We start from the raw sequence: 19,472 nt of genomic DNA, 5'->3' as shown, positions 1-19,472 counted from the left end.
ACTATGAAAAAATGCTGGCTTTGCTAGGTGGGCCTTGGCACCAGCAAACGGTGCAGGACAAACACTGGCAACGATATGCAGGGCAAGAACTTGTGGATGAAAAATCATAGGATGCACGCATCTCGAAGAAGGCGGTGGGAAGTCCATTAGGTTACTTCTGAGATGGGACGTTTGCAGAAGGACTAAATACGGAACATGGGAAAGCAGCAAGTTTAAGTGACACGAATGATGGATAAGAATTAGTTATTTCCCTGAAATGAGAGCATGCATTCTATCATTCTGCAAGGTCAAACAAGCTAGTTGAATAATGAGCACATCGTCCGCGCAGAAAAGTGGCTAATTGACAATACGCCCAACAAGGTACAGAATGCGGGTTAATGACATGTACGCTTAGGATTGTTGCTGCTTTTAGTCGCAAAGGGGCGTGCTGCAGGTTACGTTACTGCATTGCAATGTAAATAACTGTCTGTTGCTACACTTTCCAAATTCGTTGAGTGGACTTCCCCAACAGCAGTTTCTCACTTGATGGAACACTGCATGAAATTAAAGTTGCATACATGTTGGCAGACATCATGGACAATGTACGATAAGGTAATCAGCTGGTTCAGAAGCGTTCACACCATATGATGCACACGAAGCCGAACGATATAAATAACACAATTCTGAATGATGTAGAACTTCTAAAATGTGCACAATCTAAACAAATACTATGTAGAGCTATTACAGCGCACAGCTTCACATGATCTATTGGCAAAGGGTAATGTTGGGCATTCGTTGACTTCTTTACAATACTAAGTATGACCAGTCAGTAAAGTACAATATTTCTAATTATCCTTTAGAGAATGGGTACACAACCTTTGGTTCTACAGGTGTCCAGGCGTTTTTGACTCTCATCCACCTTAACTGCCATAGTTAATTGCGAGTGATCAAAGAAACTGTAATCTGAAAACATCACTTGAAGAACGTCGTGCTTTCTCCACCACAGAGCGACAAACGGGTTTTTAAATAGTTTACATACCCTATAATGCACACAAAGCCGAACGATATAAATAACACGATTCTGTGGATTTTTGCACATTGTTGGCTGATTTTTAAAGTTTAAACACAAATAAATAATGATTTTCCCTGCGTTATACTGCAGCTCTCCGCGAATTTGGGGTACTGAAATGTGTCACCAATCCAAGCGAATTCCTTGTATCCATGTGTAGAGAGAGGTTTGGTTGTGCAATTTTTGTGTGTGTGCAAGGCTCACTAAATATGCAGGGTCATCTGTGGCCCCGCCAATAATTAATATTCTGTGGGCTGGAAGGGCTTAATTTCAAGAAGGAAACAGTGAAGAGAGCCCTTTTCCTTACACTACACACACAACTCCCCCATAGACGGCCACCACAAGCCTAGCCATTAGCACAACAACAAAGAGCAAGCTATAAATAAGCTCTCCTGTTTTGCCCTATTACATCCACTTCATCAGCAGGAAACCACGCCCAAAGTCAACCTATTCGACCTCAGGGTTCTCCCCATCAGATAACACATCCCCAAGTGTCTCCACTAAAACCATATAAGTAGATTAGCATTGAGTGAGGAGCTGGGTACTTGCGAACTACATTCATCAACACCACAGGTTTCGAACTGGCCTCTACTAAGCCACTAACAAACCCCTCCCCTTTTTTTTACAGAGCCACATGTACAAGCGCGACCAACAAAAGGGGTCTGAGGGATGCGATATGAACACATTGCCACTCTTGGGGAGTTAAAAGCCGTGCTTTGTGCATGTGGAGAACTGGCATTCATGCCAGTGGGTAAGCGACTAATGCCTGGCTAGTTACATGCAACTTTAATTTTGACTCCTGATCACACAATGCTTAACAATGTGTATGTTTTTTTTTTACCAACAATGAAAGAAGCAATTGTCTTTTCTTGAAGTTAGAACGCATAGAAAAGTATACAGACCTCGCAAATAATCTTGTATCAGTCTGCAAAAGCGCATTCAGCCCGCCTCGTTTGCAAACTCAGATACAACCCTGGGTTTATAATAGAAAAGCAATCTACACGTCCCAGAATGATGAAAACAATCAGAACAGGATGCACCACTTACCCCTGACAAGGAGCGTGGTTATACCTCTTGGGTTATCAAACTGCTGTACGCACAAGTGAGCTCTGTACTATGACCCGTCGATGAATCGGACAATTGAAGCCAGCTGGTGGCATATACATCCAGTCCAGATCTATTTCCTTTGCATTATGGTACCTTCAGTTCTCAACTTATAGTGACAAAGTCTGGGTATGTGAATGAAATGAAAGCATCACCATACAAGCATGATAGGTAGCAGCAGAGCCAGTCTACAATCGTCATGTAAACTGCCATTTTTATTTTAAAATGGCGTTTTTGTGGAAAGGGGGCACTGGGGTGCACGCGGATGTTAGTAAGAAGACATCTCCCTTGCGGGAGGCTAGGTCAAAAAGAAAAAAAACAAGTATTGTGCACTGCATTAGACTTTTTGTTTTATGAACTTATTGTGGCAAATTACCAAAAGAGATTTGATGTCAGAGAAGTGCACAGGTTAGGTGACATCACTTCTTGTGAGGTCGTCAGAGTTAAAGGGGACATGCTGTCATGACATCTGCCATTTTGGTGTTTCCACGTTGCTGCCTTAGCCCGCACCAATACATATGTGATATACTAGCACCAGTGGGGATCACCCATTCCAGTACTACTAATATTATGGTATTCATTGAGCGCAGACCTAGCTTAGGGAAACAAAGGAGCGTTTTACAAATCATAGGGGGGAAGAATACAGTGAGGGAAGCAGAGATGCAAGGGAGCAGGGGCGACATTTGGCAGCACGGGATCTACAAGCAACCAGGGGGGGACACACTGAGGAGCAGATCAGTCTCTCAGGTAGGTGGGGAGAGAAATGTGTGTACTTAGATGTTAGGAAGGAGCCTTGAAGAGGAGGGTCTTGAGCTCCTTCCTGAACTGCAGAAGTGAGGGGCAAGTCTGGTGTTGACAGAGAGGATTTTCCAGTGTGGCCTGTCTTCTGGTTCTTTCTTTCCCATGCATGTATCCTTACCTCTAGCAGAGTGCAGGCCTCTGGAGATGAGGAGTTTCTCAGTGAGGTAGCTTGGGGACTTCAAAGTGACAGCCTTGTAGATGATGCAACAGAATCTGAAAATGATACAGGCTTGTAGCTGTTCAATGAGGGTTGGGATGATGTGGTCGAATTTGCTGAGTTGGGCTGCAGCAAGCAGGACACATCTCAGGGGTGCCATATCAGTCGCCTGTAGGTCTTCCAAAAGGGTGCTGCCACCATCTAGGTGGGAGAAGACCAAGGCTTGGACAGAAAATCTGAGGTTATTGTATGGAATAAAGGGCTTGATTTTCCCCAGGAGAGAAAGTTGGTAACAAGCAGTTTGTATCTTCCTTGCTATGTGCGGTTTGAAGGAGAGGTGTCTGGCAATGTCTAACCTAAAGGACTTGGTGCAGGTGACTAGTTGGGGTGTGAAGTCTGCACGGTTCATAGCAGAAAGCCAGGTCTGGATGAAAGAGTGTTCTGTGTCGTTGGTCAGCAGTAGAAATTCAGTTTTGACAGGGTTGAGCTTCAGGTAAGCATTGGACATCAGGACTGTATCAATATGAGGCAGGCATTGAGCCTGTGGATGTCTTCAGTGGAGGATATGTTGAGGAAGAGCTGTTTGTCATCGTCATACTGGTGGATGTGAATGTTGCGTGGCGACAGGGTGAACACAAACCTTTTTTTATATAGTAAACAAGTGTGTGCCGAAAACCCAGACTACTATGCATTACCTATTCTGTAGGATGTAATCACAGTGATCAAGAGACTGTCGAATTGGAAATCATAGAGCCACATGCCCCAAGTGGAAATCAAAGAAGCATAGATGGGTGTCAGGCGGAGGTGCAGAATGATATCACAGCAAAGCTGCTTTTTTCTTCATTTTCCTTTCTCATCAACTCTGGTGATGAGGCAGGCTCTTCCAGCAGTATGTGCATGCATCATGCCAAACCCCAGGAGTAGCTGAGAGGAAACGATATCCAGCCAAATCTGCACGTGTGTACGAGATACCAATTAAATTATTGTAGGAACACGATACCCAGGTACTGTTGAAATTCCACTGTCTGGAGAAGACCTTATAATACTACTTCAGTAGAATCAACTGATCCTATTGCAATAAGTATACACTAGGTGCTCCATTGTACATGCTTCTGGCTGTCATTTTCACAATTTACCTTGACTGGTAAGAAGAAACGCAAACAAAGCAATTTTGCACTCTCCATTTCTCCGTCTGTATTAATCATTTGAGACCAGGGAGTGTTGTGGAAATTCCAATTTGAAAAGACTAAAGGTACGCAGGCCAATCATGATGTAACAAACCGTGCATCCAACCACGAGAGCGAGTGAAGTAATGGCAAGAGGCTATTCAATGAGAGGAGACGCATCAGCCAAAAAAACATTGTCTTTTGCAACAGCACCGGCTACACTGCCGAGTTTGTGAACAATGCCCTGCAATGGGCCGAACTTTATTAAGTCTAAGACAAGTAATTCGCCCTACCCTCTCACTGAATGTTCATGCAACTCATTTTTTTGTTCTCAGGTTTGCTCCAGAAGAACGAGTTGATCTTCTGGCATTATGTGACCAAATTAAGAATGCTCCAATAAGTGTAACTGTTTGGACAAATAGTGTAATTTTTTTTAAAGCTGTACTTCAAGGCAATTTGTAAATATTCCTCTATTTAGATGTACAAATGGGTTTGGAATATTGTGTATTATCCAAACAAATTGACTTTCAATTGGGGACTGGCACATTTCGGGTACGATTATGTGTGGTTGAAGAACTCGTTTCTTTTCTCATAGCTGAAGCTTGGAAATGAACCAATGGATCCGAATCAATAGTTTAGAGTGGGCTGATAAGCACGGTCTCTTTCCCGGTGCGGGTGGGTGTCAATTGCAGTGCTTAGTTGTTGGTGGTAGTACTGGAAGGACGTTGGCTGCAGAAATTACAATGCGTGAGAAGGAGTGGTAGCTTGCAGTGGGTGACAGGTGATGATGGCTGGCCGAGAGGTCAGGAGTAGATGTCTGGTAATAATGTACAAGCGAGTTAGATGAGTGTGGTTAGTAGTTCGGTGTTGGCTGTTGGCGCCGGAATGGGATGTCTGCCAGCTAAACGGGTGCTGTCTAAAGATGGATGTCACTAGGAGTTGGTTAAAAGGGTAATGGTAGTTAGGAGTTGTCGGGGATGCTGGATGTTTAAGAGGGGTGTGGAGGGAATAAAATTGCCTGGTAGTGAAAGGGTTGTTTGACAGTTGGTGGGAGTAGTTGGCAGTACTCAGAGGTATTTGGCATTAGGTGGGTGTGGTGGCGATTGCGTGGTTGACAGTGTTTTACGGTGGGCAGCTGTTTCCCGGCACTCACCAGGATGCGTTTGAAGAGGTTACTCTCCTTGGGCGGCAGCGGCACTGAGGGCATGATGGTGAAGGACCTATTAGTACCGGGACTGGTGTTGGGCGCGCGACTGCCGCTCCCGGCGATAATGCATTTGCCTCAGACTGCAGTACTGCTCCGAGCTCCGGGGGCGCCCTTTCCCGGTGGCAGGGGCGCGCGCGCGCTGTGCGTGCAATAATGCTGGGACGCAACACACGCTCTTCCGTAATATTTTCCTCCCTTTCGCTTCAGTTTTCAACTCCCGCTACAAGATGACAGCAAAAAAGTGCGCGTGCGTTTAGCAATGACAAAGGCATCATATGTTTTAGTGTAATCATTGTGATAGAAAGAGGACTGAGGCACAGGCACAGGCAATCAACAATCTACACGTGCCTTGTCATATTTTTTTTGAAAAAGAGCAAGAAAACTGGAACACTTAAACTGCTCTATGTTTCATATATGTACACTCCACTGGCAAAATAACTTCACGGAAAGTGGTGATTGAACAATTGTCCTGATATAATCTTATTTCAAGATGGCGGAGTGGCGTGCACGTCTGGGACGGTCTTTGCACAATGTCGCCATTTAAGGGTCAGGCGAAGAAATAAAGGGTGTTAGCTGTCACGAACTCTTGTGTTGGGTATATGGTGGGCACTGTAGTTTTATGTGCAGTGCACCGTAAGCAGCTTAAAGGTGCTATTAGGAAAACGGTCTCCTGGCAATGATGCGAAACAGAAACCCGAAAAGCAGGTAAGTTAATTGCAGATCCAAGTATCTACAGTGTGATGCGAGGTTTGCAGTTTGCACGTTGGTTTGATTCATGTGATTTCTATTTTGCATAGAAAGATTTGATGCTGTGTTACTCCAGTTTTAAAATCAAACGAGATCCAAATATGTATGCATGTTTATTAGACTTCTGCAGATCTATGCTGCACGCCTCTCACATTTTTGAGCAGATATTATGCTGCATGCCTCTCACATTTTTGAGCAGACGTGCCTACATTTAAAAATCAAAAACTGTTGAGATTTCTGCGTCCGCCAGTGTGCTCACGTCTCACAGCACCCATAAGTGATCTGTTCCGGCTGCACCATCGGTTAAAAAAATACATTATTGTTGTGTTGTGTCCCTCCCACCTGTATTGCCCTTTTCATGGCCCAAGCTAATAAAAGGAGCACCTGCAGGCACGTGCAGTAGAACGGCTGGAGACTCCAAAGTGGACCGAATGAGTCCGTCTCTCATTTAGACCTGCAGGCCAGGTTGCCATGGGGCCCTCTCGCCAGCAAGGGGGCAAGGGTGCGCATGTGCTGGGTGGGGTCTGCCCTGCCCCACACCTACCAGGGATTCCCCGGCAACCCCCTGAGGCGCTGGGCCTCCAGGGTGCTGGTGTCCCATAGCACCCACAGGGGGCCGGCTTGATGCTAATTGCCGACCCCCACAACAATGTCGATGAGGTAATGGACCCTGCACTGCACCAATTCCCTCCTCTCCCGTCCGCTGCAAGAAAAAGAAAAAAAAACATAATTGTTGGGGGAAGTCATGAGTTGGGGCCCGGCTGCTGCTGCGGCGTCCATCGCTGTGAGAAAGGAGGAAAGGAGCTGTCCCTGCTGGGGAGGGGAAGGAAGCGGCATCCATTGTCACGAGAAAAGAGGAGAGGATGCCCCAGCATCGGCTAACAGCGTCCCCCCGGCTGCAGCCCGCCCGCCCGCCCGACAACTAAGGGCACCATTGCCTGTGCACGCCTTGTTAAGTTGCATGCCGCTATGCGGGAGAGTCGCTGCCTGGAGAGAATCCCGAGATTCTGGTGGCGGTGGAGAACGGTGAAGGCTCCGGGTCAGAGCTGGAGGAGGGTATAGTCGCAGGCCAGCCGGCAGTGACTATCAACGTGCTCTGTCTCAGAGCAGAGTGAAAAGGTGAAGTGCTCCAGGAACGCGTCTTCACAAGCAGGTTAGTTTGCTCCGCGGTCGGAGCCTACACGGGGTACCGACACCCAGCCTATGTGTGGGAGAAAGTGACACCACGGGCCGCGAGGCGGTGAACACCTTGTAGTGTCCCGGTGGGGCGTGATTGCAGAGAAGTTGCCCCGTGCTCACAGCGAGATCTCGGGCCCTGCATGGCAAAGACAGCCTCATGCTGTGGGCTGGAGCAAGGAATGTAGAACCAACCTTGGCCGTCTGCCATAACATACTCCGATGTCAGAGCAGTGAAAACACACAACAGCATTTCCCAGGCGGTGGACGGTGTGCAGCTAGCAGCAGTGTCAGAGCTGTGAAGTAAAGGAGTATGCCGGGCCAGTACCGGCATACTCCGGCGGTGAAGTACCGGTGTGTGCTCCAGATCAAGGGAATAAAAATACTGACTATGTGGCTGTCTGTGCATCCCTGATAGCATTGAAATGAAGGGAAGCAAGAATATCAATGGCCAAAACATCCCAAGCCCACTGGCGGTGACTCCTACACATACTCTGTGGTCAGAGCTCTCCAAGTTGCACATTGGTGTGCGTGGCGGGTGCAGGAAGGACTAAACTAGCACAGCTTACAAGCAAGACATCGTTCTTGGTGGGGAGCAGAAGGTGGGCGTGTGGAAGTTTCACTAGTCGACTCTAACATCTAAGGAGAGAGTGGGACTGTCCTGAAAGAAACAAGAGGAAAAAGAATGTAGCGCTGCGTGTTGGCCCATTTAACGAATGCAAATGTGCATCAGAGAAACGCCCCATGCTGGTTCAGTGGCTCAGCACATCCCGGCACTCTTGCTGTGACGGCAGCCCCCACAGATAGTCTGGTGCTGTTTGTGGGTGGGGGGGAGAAGCAAAGTGCTCCACGTTATAGCGCAGGAAAGCAGTGTCTCCCTTCCCTGATGGACCCAGGGCGTGACAGGGCAGGGAAGCGAGATGCACCGCTCCATGCCAGCTCAAGGACTGGAACGCAGAAATGCTCCCCATTGAGAGGAGCCAGTGAAAGTGGAGAGGCTCCAGTTCTTTATTTCTTTATTTCAATACAGACATGCTATCTGTTGTCTGTGCAGTGAATGCTGTGCACTACACCCTGTGGCCAAAGGGTGGGAGAAATCCGCAATCCAGGGAAAGTGCTGCCGGCCACCCTGTTTCCGCAATTGTGGACATTGCCCCGTCAACCTCCAACGGCAGGACAGCGCAGTTCCTGCCATCCTGCCTCCACAATTGTGCACATGACTTGGTCCTGGCAAACCAAGCCGCAACTCCTGGCTGCCACCCGACAACTGGATAAGTTCCGGCAACATGCCATGAAACAATGCTGTGGCGCGGAAATGGAGGTGCCCTGCGGTATGTGGACTAGAAAGGAAGGTGGCAATACTGCACTCCCTGGCCCCTATGACATCATTGATGAGCACAGGACTGCCACGAGCAAATGAGCTGGCAACTACCCGAGGCAGGTAGAGATGAGGGTTGCAACTCAAAGTTGAGTGCTTGTGCGCCCTCTAGCAGTGGAAGTGTTCTGTCAACAGATCCTGGCTGGGGGAAAGAACTATTTGTATTTTGTATTTGTTTTATTTATATAGCGTGCCAAACCCTTGGGTATATGGGCGCATTTATTGAAGCTACATCAGTTGCATATTTATATATACGTTTACATACAGATATACATACAGTTGAAATCGTAATTACATAAGGTTGGTACAATACAGGAGATAAGAAAGATGAAAGAAGTGCATCACAATAGGTACAGAGCTGAGATTGTCGACAGTAGAACAATTTATTGCGTTTCTTGTGAAATGAGCCAACTTTTAGTGTTTTTCCTGAAGTTGCTATAAGATAGTTCTGTTCTGAGGGCTGCAGGTAGTGTGTTCCAAGTTTTGGCTGCAAGGACAGGGAAGCTGCTACCCCCTGCTCTCTGTAGTTTGAACCTAGGAATCTTGAGGCAGTGAAGTTGAGATGATCTTGTTGGTCGGTCGGAGAGGTGTATGGAGAATTTGTCACTCAGGTATTTGGGCGCTAGGTTATAAAGACATTTATGGGTAAGTGATAAAGATTTCAATGTAATTCTCTAATTGACTGATAGCCAATGCACATTGTGTCTGATCTCACAAATATGGTGAAATCTAGGGATGTTCATTGCAGCTCTGAGCCCGTTGGCTTGAAGAATTTTGAGCTTGTTTGTATTACGTTGTGCGGTTCCTAAAAATAAGGACTCACTTAATTATAAACTGGCCATTGTACAGGCAATGAAAACAATTTCAATGACCGCATTGCCACAGCCAACTCCAGTACCAAGGAGTTATTCAATATTCTGAAAGAACTCCAATCTCCTGCTCACACACCTGATTCCTGTACGAAGGATTCAGCATGGTTTACTAATATACAGAATGAACTCAAAATAAAATTACTTTACTACTAAACAAAATAACTACTAAGAAAAACCTCATCGACAACGCCTTTCCACAAGGTTTGCCCCCAATGTCCATTCCCAATAAAGCACAATTTAACTTCAAACCTCTATCTGCCAAAGAAGTAGAGATGATCATACTCAAACAAACCGTCCAACTGTAAGGAGATGTCTGCCCAGCTACGATTATTAAGGAAGCTGCCAATGTACTTATTACCACGTTCATTAATGCTTCATTTAATTCCAGCACAGTACCTTCGTATTTGAAAGCTGCGTGGGTCCTCCCACTCCTAAAACAAACCTCTCAACACCAACAACCCCTCTAATTACAAACCCATTACCACAGTCCCATTCCTGCTAAAAATTCTGGACCGTGCTAAAAATTCTGGACCGTGCAGCTTACCTCCAGATACAGCTTTACCTAGAAACCAACAACTTACTGGGACTAAGACAGTCGGGCTTCAGACCTAGGCACAGGACTGAAACGGCGCTTATCGACCTTAAGATACAAATTCAGATACTAAAAGATAAAGGGAAATCTGCCTTGCTTTTACTCCTTGAATTGTCTGCAGCATTTGATTTAGTGAATCATGAAATACTCTGCAAACATTTGTTATCTGCCGCACACTTCTCGGATCAAGCTAATGTCATGATCTCTGCTTCCAAAAGGTCAGGGTTTTCCCAACTCCCTTGGAAGCAGATCCATAACCCAGGTTCCGAGTGCCAACCAGTCCCAATTGGGACCTTTTGGACCCAGTCCTGGCGCCAGTGGCACCAGGCTCATAAATATGCCCAGTCCCAGCGCTGGAAGCGCCGGGCTCATAATGCTTGGGTGGACTTACCTGCAGCAGACCATGCTGCTTACGTGCCTGCCAGTTGAGCCTCTGATCCTCTTCTGTTTGGAACTACTTTTCCTGTTGGGTGGGGCAGGAGCCACTCCCTAGATTCAGAACACTGGAACTCTTCTGGAAAGCAGGAACTCTTTTCTTACCTAGGCGTGGCTGTGGAAGGAGACACCTAAGCACTACAGGAGGCTATTTAAACCACACCCGATGGATGAATCTTGCTTTGCGTTATTCTGCATCCTCTGCAGCAGAACGCTCATCGTGTCTTCTGCATCTGATCCTGGGCCTAAGGAAAAAGGCTTACCATCCTGAATCCAGTCTTCAGCAACACCTATAAAGACAAGAAAGAACAGGTTAGCATTACGGTCTTCAGTGACGGCTCTTCACTTACCTGGTCCATCGGCTGTCACCAACGCCTCGCGCTGCATTCCGGCATCTGAAAGACAAAGGCTTACCTACTCTTCGTGCGCTCCGGAGGTCTTCACACTGCATTCCGGCATCTGAAAGACAAAAGCTTACCAACTCTTTGCACGCTCCGGAGGCCTTCGGCATTGCATCCTGCATCTGAAAGACAAAACAAGGTGCGTTTAAAGACATTGGGGAACTTTAATACTCACGTGCTATTACTCCTTTCCACATCTAACCCAGTGGGTGTTCCGGCACCCTGCAGCCGCTCCGAACTTGTACCTGCAAAATAAAAAGACAGTTAGAGCGCATCGTGAAGCAGGCAACAAGCGCTTACTTACGTGCTTCCAGGCGCTTCTATTCATCACACGGGCTCCACCTTCAACTCACTTCAGCCCGTCATCCGCCATCGCCGGAACCCTGCAAAACAAGAAACATCATTACTAAAGACTTTAAAGACATTAGAATTACTCGAAACTTACAGTTCGTGCAGTAAACGACGGACAGCAGTCCTCTGAAGTCAAGAGGCCTGCTCCCCTTATCCAGTGAAGAAACTGGTTACAGCACCCTGCCCCGAGGCAGATGGAGAGCACGGCGTTCACTTACCTAAGGTTAGAGCGTTAACCTTTGGGGTTCTACAGGAGAAGAGAAAGGGAAGAAGAGAGAGACATTCAATAACCCAGTTCCTTAATCCCATATTTTCTATCTGCAGACATCTTACCCTTCGAGTCAGACATACAGTGCACAGAGGTCCAGTCCAAAGAGCCAGCCGTGTGTTACACATCACCTTTGAAGTTACGGTATACGCCCAGTCAAGACCGGCGCCTCTACGGGAATCAGGTGAGCGTTACAGCTAACTCCTGGATCAAATCCTTCCTTAATAATAGATCAGTGAGGGTCTTTGCACCTACTGCATCAGCATCGCCTACACCAGTCACCTGTGGAGTGCCACAACGTTCCTGTGTGTCCCCAACTCTCTACAATGTATTCACCAAGCCTCTATTCGATATACTTGATCATCTGGGTATCACATATACAAATTATGCGGATGATACACAGATACTTGTCCCAATCACTGGTGACTACGTTGTAGACAGTAAAACATTGAACGACATCTACAGTACTATTCAAATATGGATGGCAATGCATGGTTTATGTCTAAACAATGACAAAACTGAAGTACTCCTCCTTGGCTCACCAACTAAACCCAAAAAGTTAGGAACTACATTAAAAACCTTCAACATTGACGGTAACATCATTAAAGTTGTTAATGATGTGAAAACATTAGGTATCCAGATTGACTCTACCCTTTTGCTCACGAAACAAACTAATGCCCTAGCTTCATCTACAGCATACACATGTAAGCTCATCACAGCCTGCCGCCCATATCCGACTACTTCAAACTGTATCACAATAGCAAGAGCCTTAGTCTTATCCAAGCTTGACTATTGCAATGCGCTCTATGTAGGAACCTCCCAACTTAATATCAATAAAATGCAAGTTATGCAAAAGAATGCAGTCAAATCGGCTTGTAACATTGCTAGGAAACACCACATCACTGCAACTAGACAGAACATAAACTGGCTTAATATTAAGCAAAGAATAGACCTGAAATCAATCTCACTCACCCACAAATGCCTTTATAAGCAGGCACCTAGTTACCTCAGTGACACTTTCTCATGACATACATCATCGCGACCTAGCAGAACAGCACAAACACATTGTGTTGTCATCCACGGTTCAACCAACAACGGTTAAGTATTGCTAATTATGTAAACATGATCTGTTATTACCTGTACATTTATGACTGCATAACATGTAGGTTTCAGCACCCAGATGCCCTAGGGTTGTGGCCGCACTAGACAAATAAATAAATACAAATACAATAGTCTAGCTTTGATAGGATGAGGGCTCTGGCTATCGTGATGCAGTTGGCTGTAGACAAGAAAGGTCTGCAAGCAGTGATTAATTTGCAAGTGTATGCAGAGGCTGAGGCTATTGCTTTGACTTTTCTGGTCACTGTTAGTACAGAGTCGAGATATATGCCTAATGTTTTAACTTCCTTGGAAATATTAATCTTGTTACCATCAATGTTAAACGAGATGAACTGTTGATCTAGTCTGAGTATAGTTTGTGATCCTGCTTCACATGTAGGAAACCGGTGCTTCATCGCTTCATCTGCAGACTCATCTCCTGACATCCAGTGATCTTCATCCCGACGCTGCAGCACCGCACTCCGCATCCACGTACTCGGACCATGTGAAGAAGAAGAACAACGAGGTTAGAACATCTGTCCTAGGGCCACGCCGCATTTGAACCCTGCGCGCCCCCTAGTTAACAATTTACCAGCTACTGTACCACTGCAGTTTCGTTCCTCATTCCCTCCGGCTGTCGCCTTGAGCTCCGCAGCTTCTGCTGGGCCGGCAACATCACCTGCAAGGGAAGAAAGCAAAAGAACAAACATCTAAAGTGGAACAGACAGCAATACAAGACAACGAACTTTACAATACAACAAAAACAGACGAGGAAAGACAAAGGCAAACAGGAACACTTACCTGAAGTATAGTGGCTTAGTCACAGCAGAACTGGACTACCACGTGCAAGGGACCAGTGAAGGAACTCGGTCCAGATCATACAAGCGTCCATGCCAGAAGCAGCAGGACAGAGTGCTCGCCAAAACTAATCAACAGGTGAGCTTTCCAGGGACAGCGCATACCACGGGTACCACGGTTGGGAGAAGGGGTCTGGAAGGGGATCAGGCGCACAAGCTGGCATACTCGCGACCCTATTCTCCACGCAGGAGCAGTCCCGAGCAGCATCACCTATTCCCACCAGTCACCACATAAGCGCAGAGGGGAAAGCCGGACCCGAGCAACCTCACCCCAAGGAGGGCTGCAACTGTGCCCCCAATGCCTCCGCAGAGACCAGGTGAGCGTAACACAGACACACGGAAAATGCTCTCCTGAACACCCGTGAAGACTTGCTCTCCAATCTTGATTCTAGCCTTCCTTCTCTCCTCATTCTCCTTGATCTTTCCTCTGCTTTCGACACGGTCAACCACGCTCAATCGTCTCCGTGACAACATGGGTATCTCTGGTCGGCCCTTGCCTGGTTGGCCTCCTTTCTCACGGACCGACCCTCCCAGGTCCAACTTGGATCTTTCCTCTCTTCCATCTCTCTCTCTACTTGTGGTGTTTAACAGGGGTCTGAGCTCTCTCCCTGGCTCTTTAACCACTACCTGGCACCTCTGGCCCACCGCATCTCTACCTTCTTCTCTAACTTTCAGTGTTTTGCGGACAACACCCAGCTCTCCTTCAGGCTCCCCTCAGCCTCTTCTGCTCCTTCTCTCATACCTGACTGTTTGCAATTCAGGAATGATGTGCCTCCAACGATCTCTGCCTTAATGCCAGTAAGACTGAGATCCTCCTCATTGAGAAACCTGCTCCCGCCTTCCCTCTCTCACCCTCGCCACCCAGCTTGGGCCCTCTACCTGCTCCTTCCTTTGAGGCTAAGAACCTTGGTGTCATCTTCGACTCAACCCTCTCCTTCTCTCCTCACATCTCTGACGTCTCTAAGAAGTCACACTATCAGCTGCACCTCCTCAGAGGTTTTCCTCCTTTTCTCACATTCCCCCAGAAGCTCACTGTCTCCAGAGCTCTGGTCCCCTCTAGGCTGGACTACTGCAGCAGCCTCTTTCTAAATCTGTCTGCCTCTCCTCTTTGCCCTTTACAACTAATCCAGAGCAGGACTGCAAGACTTGTCCTTGGCCTCAAGCCCAGGGATCATTTCTCTCCAGCCCTGAAATCCCTCCACTGGCTCCCTGTGGCTGCGAGGATGAAGTTCAAAGCCCTCTGCATCATCCACAAGGTGTTCTGGGTCCGGGGACCACACTACATCCAACTTTCTTTTCCTAAGCATCTTCCTTCTCAAGCCCTCTGTTCATCCACCTACAACTCTCTGAGGGTCAGGCGCTTCTCCAATCAGAGAGTGAGGAGTAGGGGTAGATCTGTCCTCGGCTGGGGCCTCTCTCTGGAACAGCCTCCCTGCCTCTCTGACTTGAGCAGGACCACCTAAGGTTCTGGAAGCAACTCAAGACCTTCCATTTCGCTTCCGCTTTCTCTCTTCCTCTCCCTTGCTGATGTCCCTGTCTGCTGCACTTACTGGTTACCTGGCGCTTACTCTGGACCTCCCAACCATTTAAGGGACTGTATATGCAACCCTACAGTCCTCTCTGCACTTATTAGGCACCTCCCGGCAGCACTTACGAGTTACTTTGCACTCTCCCCTCCCCTGTACCCACCCTGCACTTCTACCCCTCCGTCCCCCGCACTTGCACGATCTGAATGACACAACGCCTAGTAAGATTGTTGTTTTGTCCTTCTGTCCTCCCTTCCTAGTCTTGCCAAGACTAGAAACACTTGTGTACAGGCGCGTTATAAATTACATATCGTATCATAGGCTAGGTGGGTCTTTAACTCCTGATCTTCTATTTATTTTAGTCAAGGTATTTACATTCGTTAAGATTAACCTTAGGCTTCTATCACTTTAATTCACCTCCCTCTTTGGAAACATTATTCCTCCTTCCTTAGCAGAGTTCACTTTTAGTAAATGTATTATATTTCTTTCTTTCATCCCCTCCAGGGAACAGTCTTGTTCTTTCCCACAAGCTATCATAGTTCACATTTAACAATGATAATTCACTTGTATTCATCTCTTCTTCATTGAGCGTTATTGGTTTCAGGGTTATTTAATTACTGTTCCAATATAGTAACTCTTCTTTCTTATTTGTACTGAGTCTTGTACTTTTCGTTGTTATTCCCTTGCCGCCCTGCTCCCCTGTAATCTTCATTCTTCTTAGGAAACAGTCCTAGACCTCTTACGGGTCTGGCATTGATTCGTCTTCTTCACTACACTTGCGAGTCTGCTTCTTCTGGTTTCCTCACCAGGAAGCTGCGTTGCTTCTATCGGCTTCCCTCGGATGGTCTCAGCACTGTTGCATGGGCCAGCTGCACACCTGGATTCTCTGAAGATCACGCCATCACAAATACTTCTCTCCGGCTCTTGGGCACGCTGACCATTCAGCGTTCATTCTCTTGCTTCCCAACAAGTTTGGAATTCGAAGGTTCCGGGTCCCGAGATGGCTCTCTCTTCCCAGGCTTACATAAGCAGGGAAATTCCCCTGCGTGGAGACACATTGCCATCTCTCTCTTCGTACTCGTTCTCTACATGACAAGTGTTCTCCTTTCAATCCACTCATCTCAGTGGATTGGTTACTTTTCTGTTTTCTTTCTTTTTCGTTAGCCTCCCTTAGTCGGGCTCAGACTATCAACTCACTATGGACATCCCTCAGTCTGGTTCATGCTTGTCATCACAATGTTTACGGGTATCTCACTATTTACCCCAATTCGCAGGCATCCCTCAGTCGGGTTCACGTTTGCCTATTATCACAGTTCACTTAGTTTCCACAGTGTGTCAGAAAGACAAAACAATCCTTTTCAACCTACCACTTCTTGCTCATTGGTGCAGACGAGAGGAACTAAAATAGTCTGTAACCTTAAGAAGGTTACCCCAGAGGCCTTGGTGAGCATTGCTATTCCTCACCACGCCAGTGTGCCGGTTTCTTGTGATGTTGATAATCTGGTTACACATTTCCAACAGGTGATTAGTGAGGCAGTGAACTCCCTAGCTCCTTTTGGGTGAAAAAGTCACAAAAAAGGTGCTGAGAAGAACACATGGTTCAATCTTGAGATCATTGAGGATAGGAAAGGGAAGCGAGTTAGCGAGCGGTTATGGCGGCAACATTCTGGCGCCAACAACTTGCTCAAATACAAAGATGCCATGAACGCTTATAAGCAAGTTCTCCTGGCATCTAAACAAGCTAGTTACAGCTCCAGAATCTTAGAGGCTGAGTTCAGCTTTTTTCTATCCTTTGTGAGCTGGAAGGAAAAAATACAAGGACCAACATTAATAGAAAGCGACGCCTGGTGCCAAGCAATTCAGGATAAATAGACCATGAAAATATCGGGCCACCAACACTCTATAAGAGTACTCCTTTTGAGCCTAGGTAGCCCTTCAAGCTATTTAATTACCCCTATGAACTCCCTTGACTCAATGCCCCTTGGAGGATCTGTCCTTATTCTCCTTTTCTCAAGTCTCTGAGATTCTCCTTTTCTCTAGTCTCTGAGAGTGAAGTCTGTACTACTCTAAGCCGCATGAAACCACTTTTGTGTCAGTGCAACACATGCCCAGCTAGTATTCTCAAGGAATCCATTAATCGCATCCCCTGGATTGCCAGGATTATCAATGCATCCTTTCATAAATCACGTGTTCTATCTGCCTCGAAGGAGGCCTGTATTACTCCACTCCTAAAAAAAGATAACCCGGACCCTGCAGCTACCAGTAACTGAGGACAATCGCCAACGTCCTGTTCTTTCTTAAGATCTTGGACACAATTGCCTATACGCAGCTGCAGGAGTTCCTGGAGTCCAATAACTTGTTGGGTGCACAGCAGTCTGGATTTGCGGGAGTCATTGACAGCTGTCGCCTAATGCTTTTGATCCTTCTTGAAACACTTTGCTCATAAAAAGATTGATTGGTATTGGTAAATGCTCGACTAGTGCTGCATCCTGGATTAAATCCTTCTTAGGACTGCGTGTGACTAGGGTGGCAGTGGAGGATTTGCAAGCCTCCCCTATCCTCCTGAACTGTGGTGTTCCACAGGGCTCGTGCCTTTCCCTGACGTTGTTTAATCTGCATACCAGGCCGTTGTTCTACCTGACCGCTGTACCAACTACGTGGACGACACACAGATTCTTCCAGAAATCTCTGGTGACTATGTCCATGACTCTTGGGCAATTAATTAGATCTACGCTGCAATTCTGTTTGGATGGTGATACATTCATTGGCCCACAGTGACAGTAAGACTGAATTGTTGATTCTTGGCTCGGGGCCTAGAATAAATAAACTTGACGCAGTTTACTGTAACTTCACTTGTTTTTCGACTCTCAGCTAACCTTTAACAGACATACCTCTTAGCTTCGCTCCTCTTATGCCTACTTGAACTCCTTGATTAGGCACATTCGCCCATATTATTCAGAGGCGAATCGAGCTGTGATCGCATCAGCATTGGTCCATTGCAAGCTTGACTATTAAAATAGTCTCAGGCCTAGGATGTTTGCTTGTAGTGTCAATAAGCTGCAAATCACTCAGAATGGGGCTGTCCAGAATGTGCACGGGGTGAGCAAGCAGCATCATATCACCTCAGCCATGCAGGATTTGCAATGACTTCCTGTGAAGAATAGAATTCTCCATAAAACATTGACTCTTACTCCTGAATGTCTCAATGGCGCCGCCCCTAAATACTTAGCTGACCGGCTTATGAAGGCTCCTTATAGGAGAGTCTTATGATCTAATGATGCTGAACTCTTAGCTTTACCACAGTACAACCTGCGGAAATTTGGAGGAGCCAGCTTTGATGCTTGGGCCCCTCATGCCTGGAATAAGCGTACGCTTGCTGTAAGGATGATTCCCTCTTTGGCAACATTTTTTTGCACCTTCCATGCTTGTTATTTGTACATGTTCTATGTGTGCCCTGAGTCCTCTGGGCTTGTGGCTGATAGAAGAAACAAAGTGAAGTACAATTCCTGCACTCCAACTTTCTCATGTTGCCAAAATGAGTCCCTTCGAATTGAGTAAAAGTGGCAGATGTTACTAAAGAACATGGCTATATGTCTTTTAACCAAAATTCCCCGTCTGTGGCAGCAGAAATATTGCTCTCAACATTAGAGACTTAAAAAAATAGAGATATTTGTGTAATAAAGACAAGGAGAAACAAGTTTACAATTTAAAAAACATTGGACCAAATGGATGTACAAGTAAAAAAATAATTAAGATCAACACGCGCATGCAAATTAAGATCTGAAAATCAGCACTGTCCCTTCCCTATAGGGTCAGCCGACAACCATGTAGGACTCAGCATTCCCTGTATATTTTATCTGATGTCTTTTATCATGCCTCAAAACACCAGAAACCTACCCCACGCGAAAAAGAATATCTTAATGAATGCCTCATCCCCACTCAGTACGACAGGTAGAATGCATGTCTTTAGAATCCCAAAGGTTTGTATTTAGTAGCACCTCAGCAGTCAGCAGAGTGCTAACTGATTTAATGTATTCCTTTCATTTTGCGTAGACAATAAAGAAAAGAATTGCAAAAAAGAATGGATATGCACTTTAATTTGTCTACATAACTTTATTAATAAAAAAGGCAACTATTCGGGTCCATATTCGTCTCTGGTCGAATACTTGTGCAACTACTTGGTATTTGTCTGAATACTTAAATCTACTATTAGGTACACCCCTAAAAATGAGCAGTGTCGCCTTGCAATTTGCTATGCAACACCATAGGTTTGCTAATTACTTTTATA

At 46.3% G+C, this 19,472-nt stretch overlaps 2 protein-coding genes across 9 annotated transcripts in view; one reads left to right on the top strand and one right to left on the bottom strand.

Annotated features, from left to right (window-relative positions):
* The window catches only part of NAA16 (N-alpha-acetyltransferase 16, NatA auxiliary subunit), a 2,654,788-nt gene extending 2,649,079 nt beyond the window's left edge, over nucleotides 1-5,709 (bottom strand). For all 6 annotated transcript variants that reach the window (XM_069640524.1, XM_069640525.1, XM_069640523.1 and 3 more), the window contains exon 1: nucleotides 5,430-5,709. In XM_069640524.1, coding sequence (XP_069496625.1) covers nucleotides 5,430-5,483 — 54 coding nt within the window. In that variant the 5' untranslated portion in view covers nucleotides 5,484-5,709. The remainder of the gene's footprint in view (nucleotides 1-5,429) is intronic.
* A 283-nt stretch (nucleotides 5,710-5,992) lies between these two features.
* The window catches only part of MTRF1 (mitochondrial translation release factor 1), a 676,299-nt gene continuing 662,819 nt past the window's right edge, over nucleotides 5,993-19,472 (top strand). Inside the window, exons 1-2 of one of the 3 annotated variants that reach the window (XM_069640529.1) lie at nucleotides 5,993-6,188; nucleotides 13,202-13,737. The gene's annotated coding sequence lies outside the window, so the exon portion shown is untranslated. Of the gene's footprint in view, nucleotides 6,189-13,201; nucleotides 13,738-13,827; nucleotides 13,976-19,472 lie in introns of those variants that run through there. The other 2 variants (XM_069640531.1, XM_069640530.1) reach the window with 2 other exon arrangements.

Source organism: Ambystoma mexicanum, chromosome 7q, assembly GCF_040938575.1.
Source record: "Ambystoma mexicanum isolate Mex_15411 chromosome 7q, UKY_AmexF1_1, whole genome shotgun sequence".
Classification (NCBI taxonomy): Eukaryota; Metazoa; Chordata; class Amphibia; order Caudata; family Ambystomatidae; genus Ambystoma; species Ambystoma mexicanum.
Note: the sequence above shows the minus strand (reverse complement) of the source record. Positions and strands in the feature narration are given on the sequence as shown.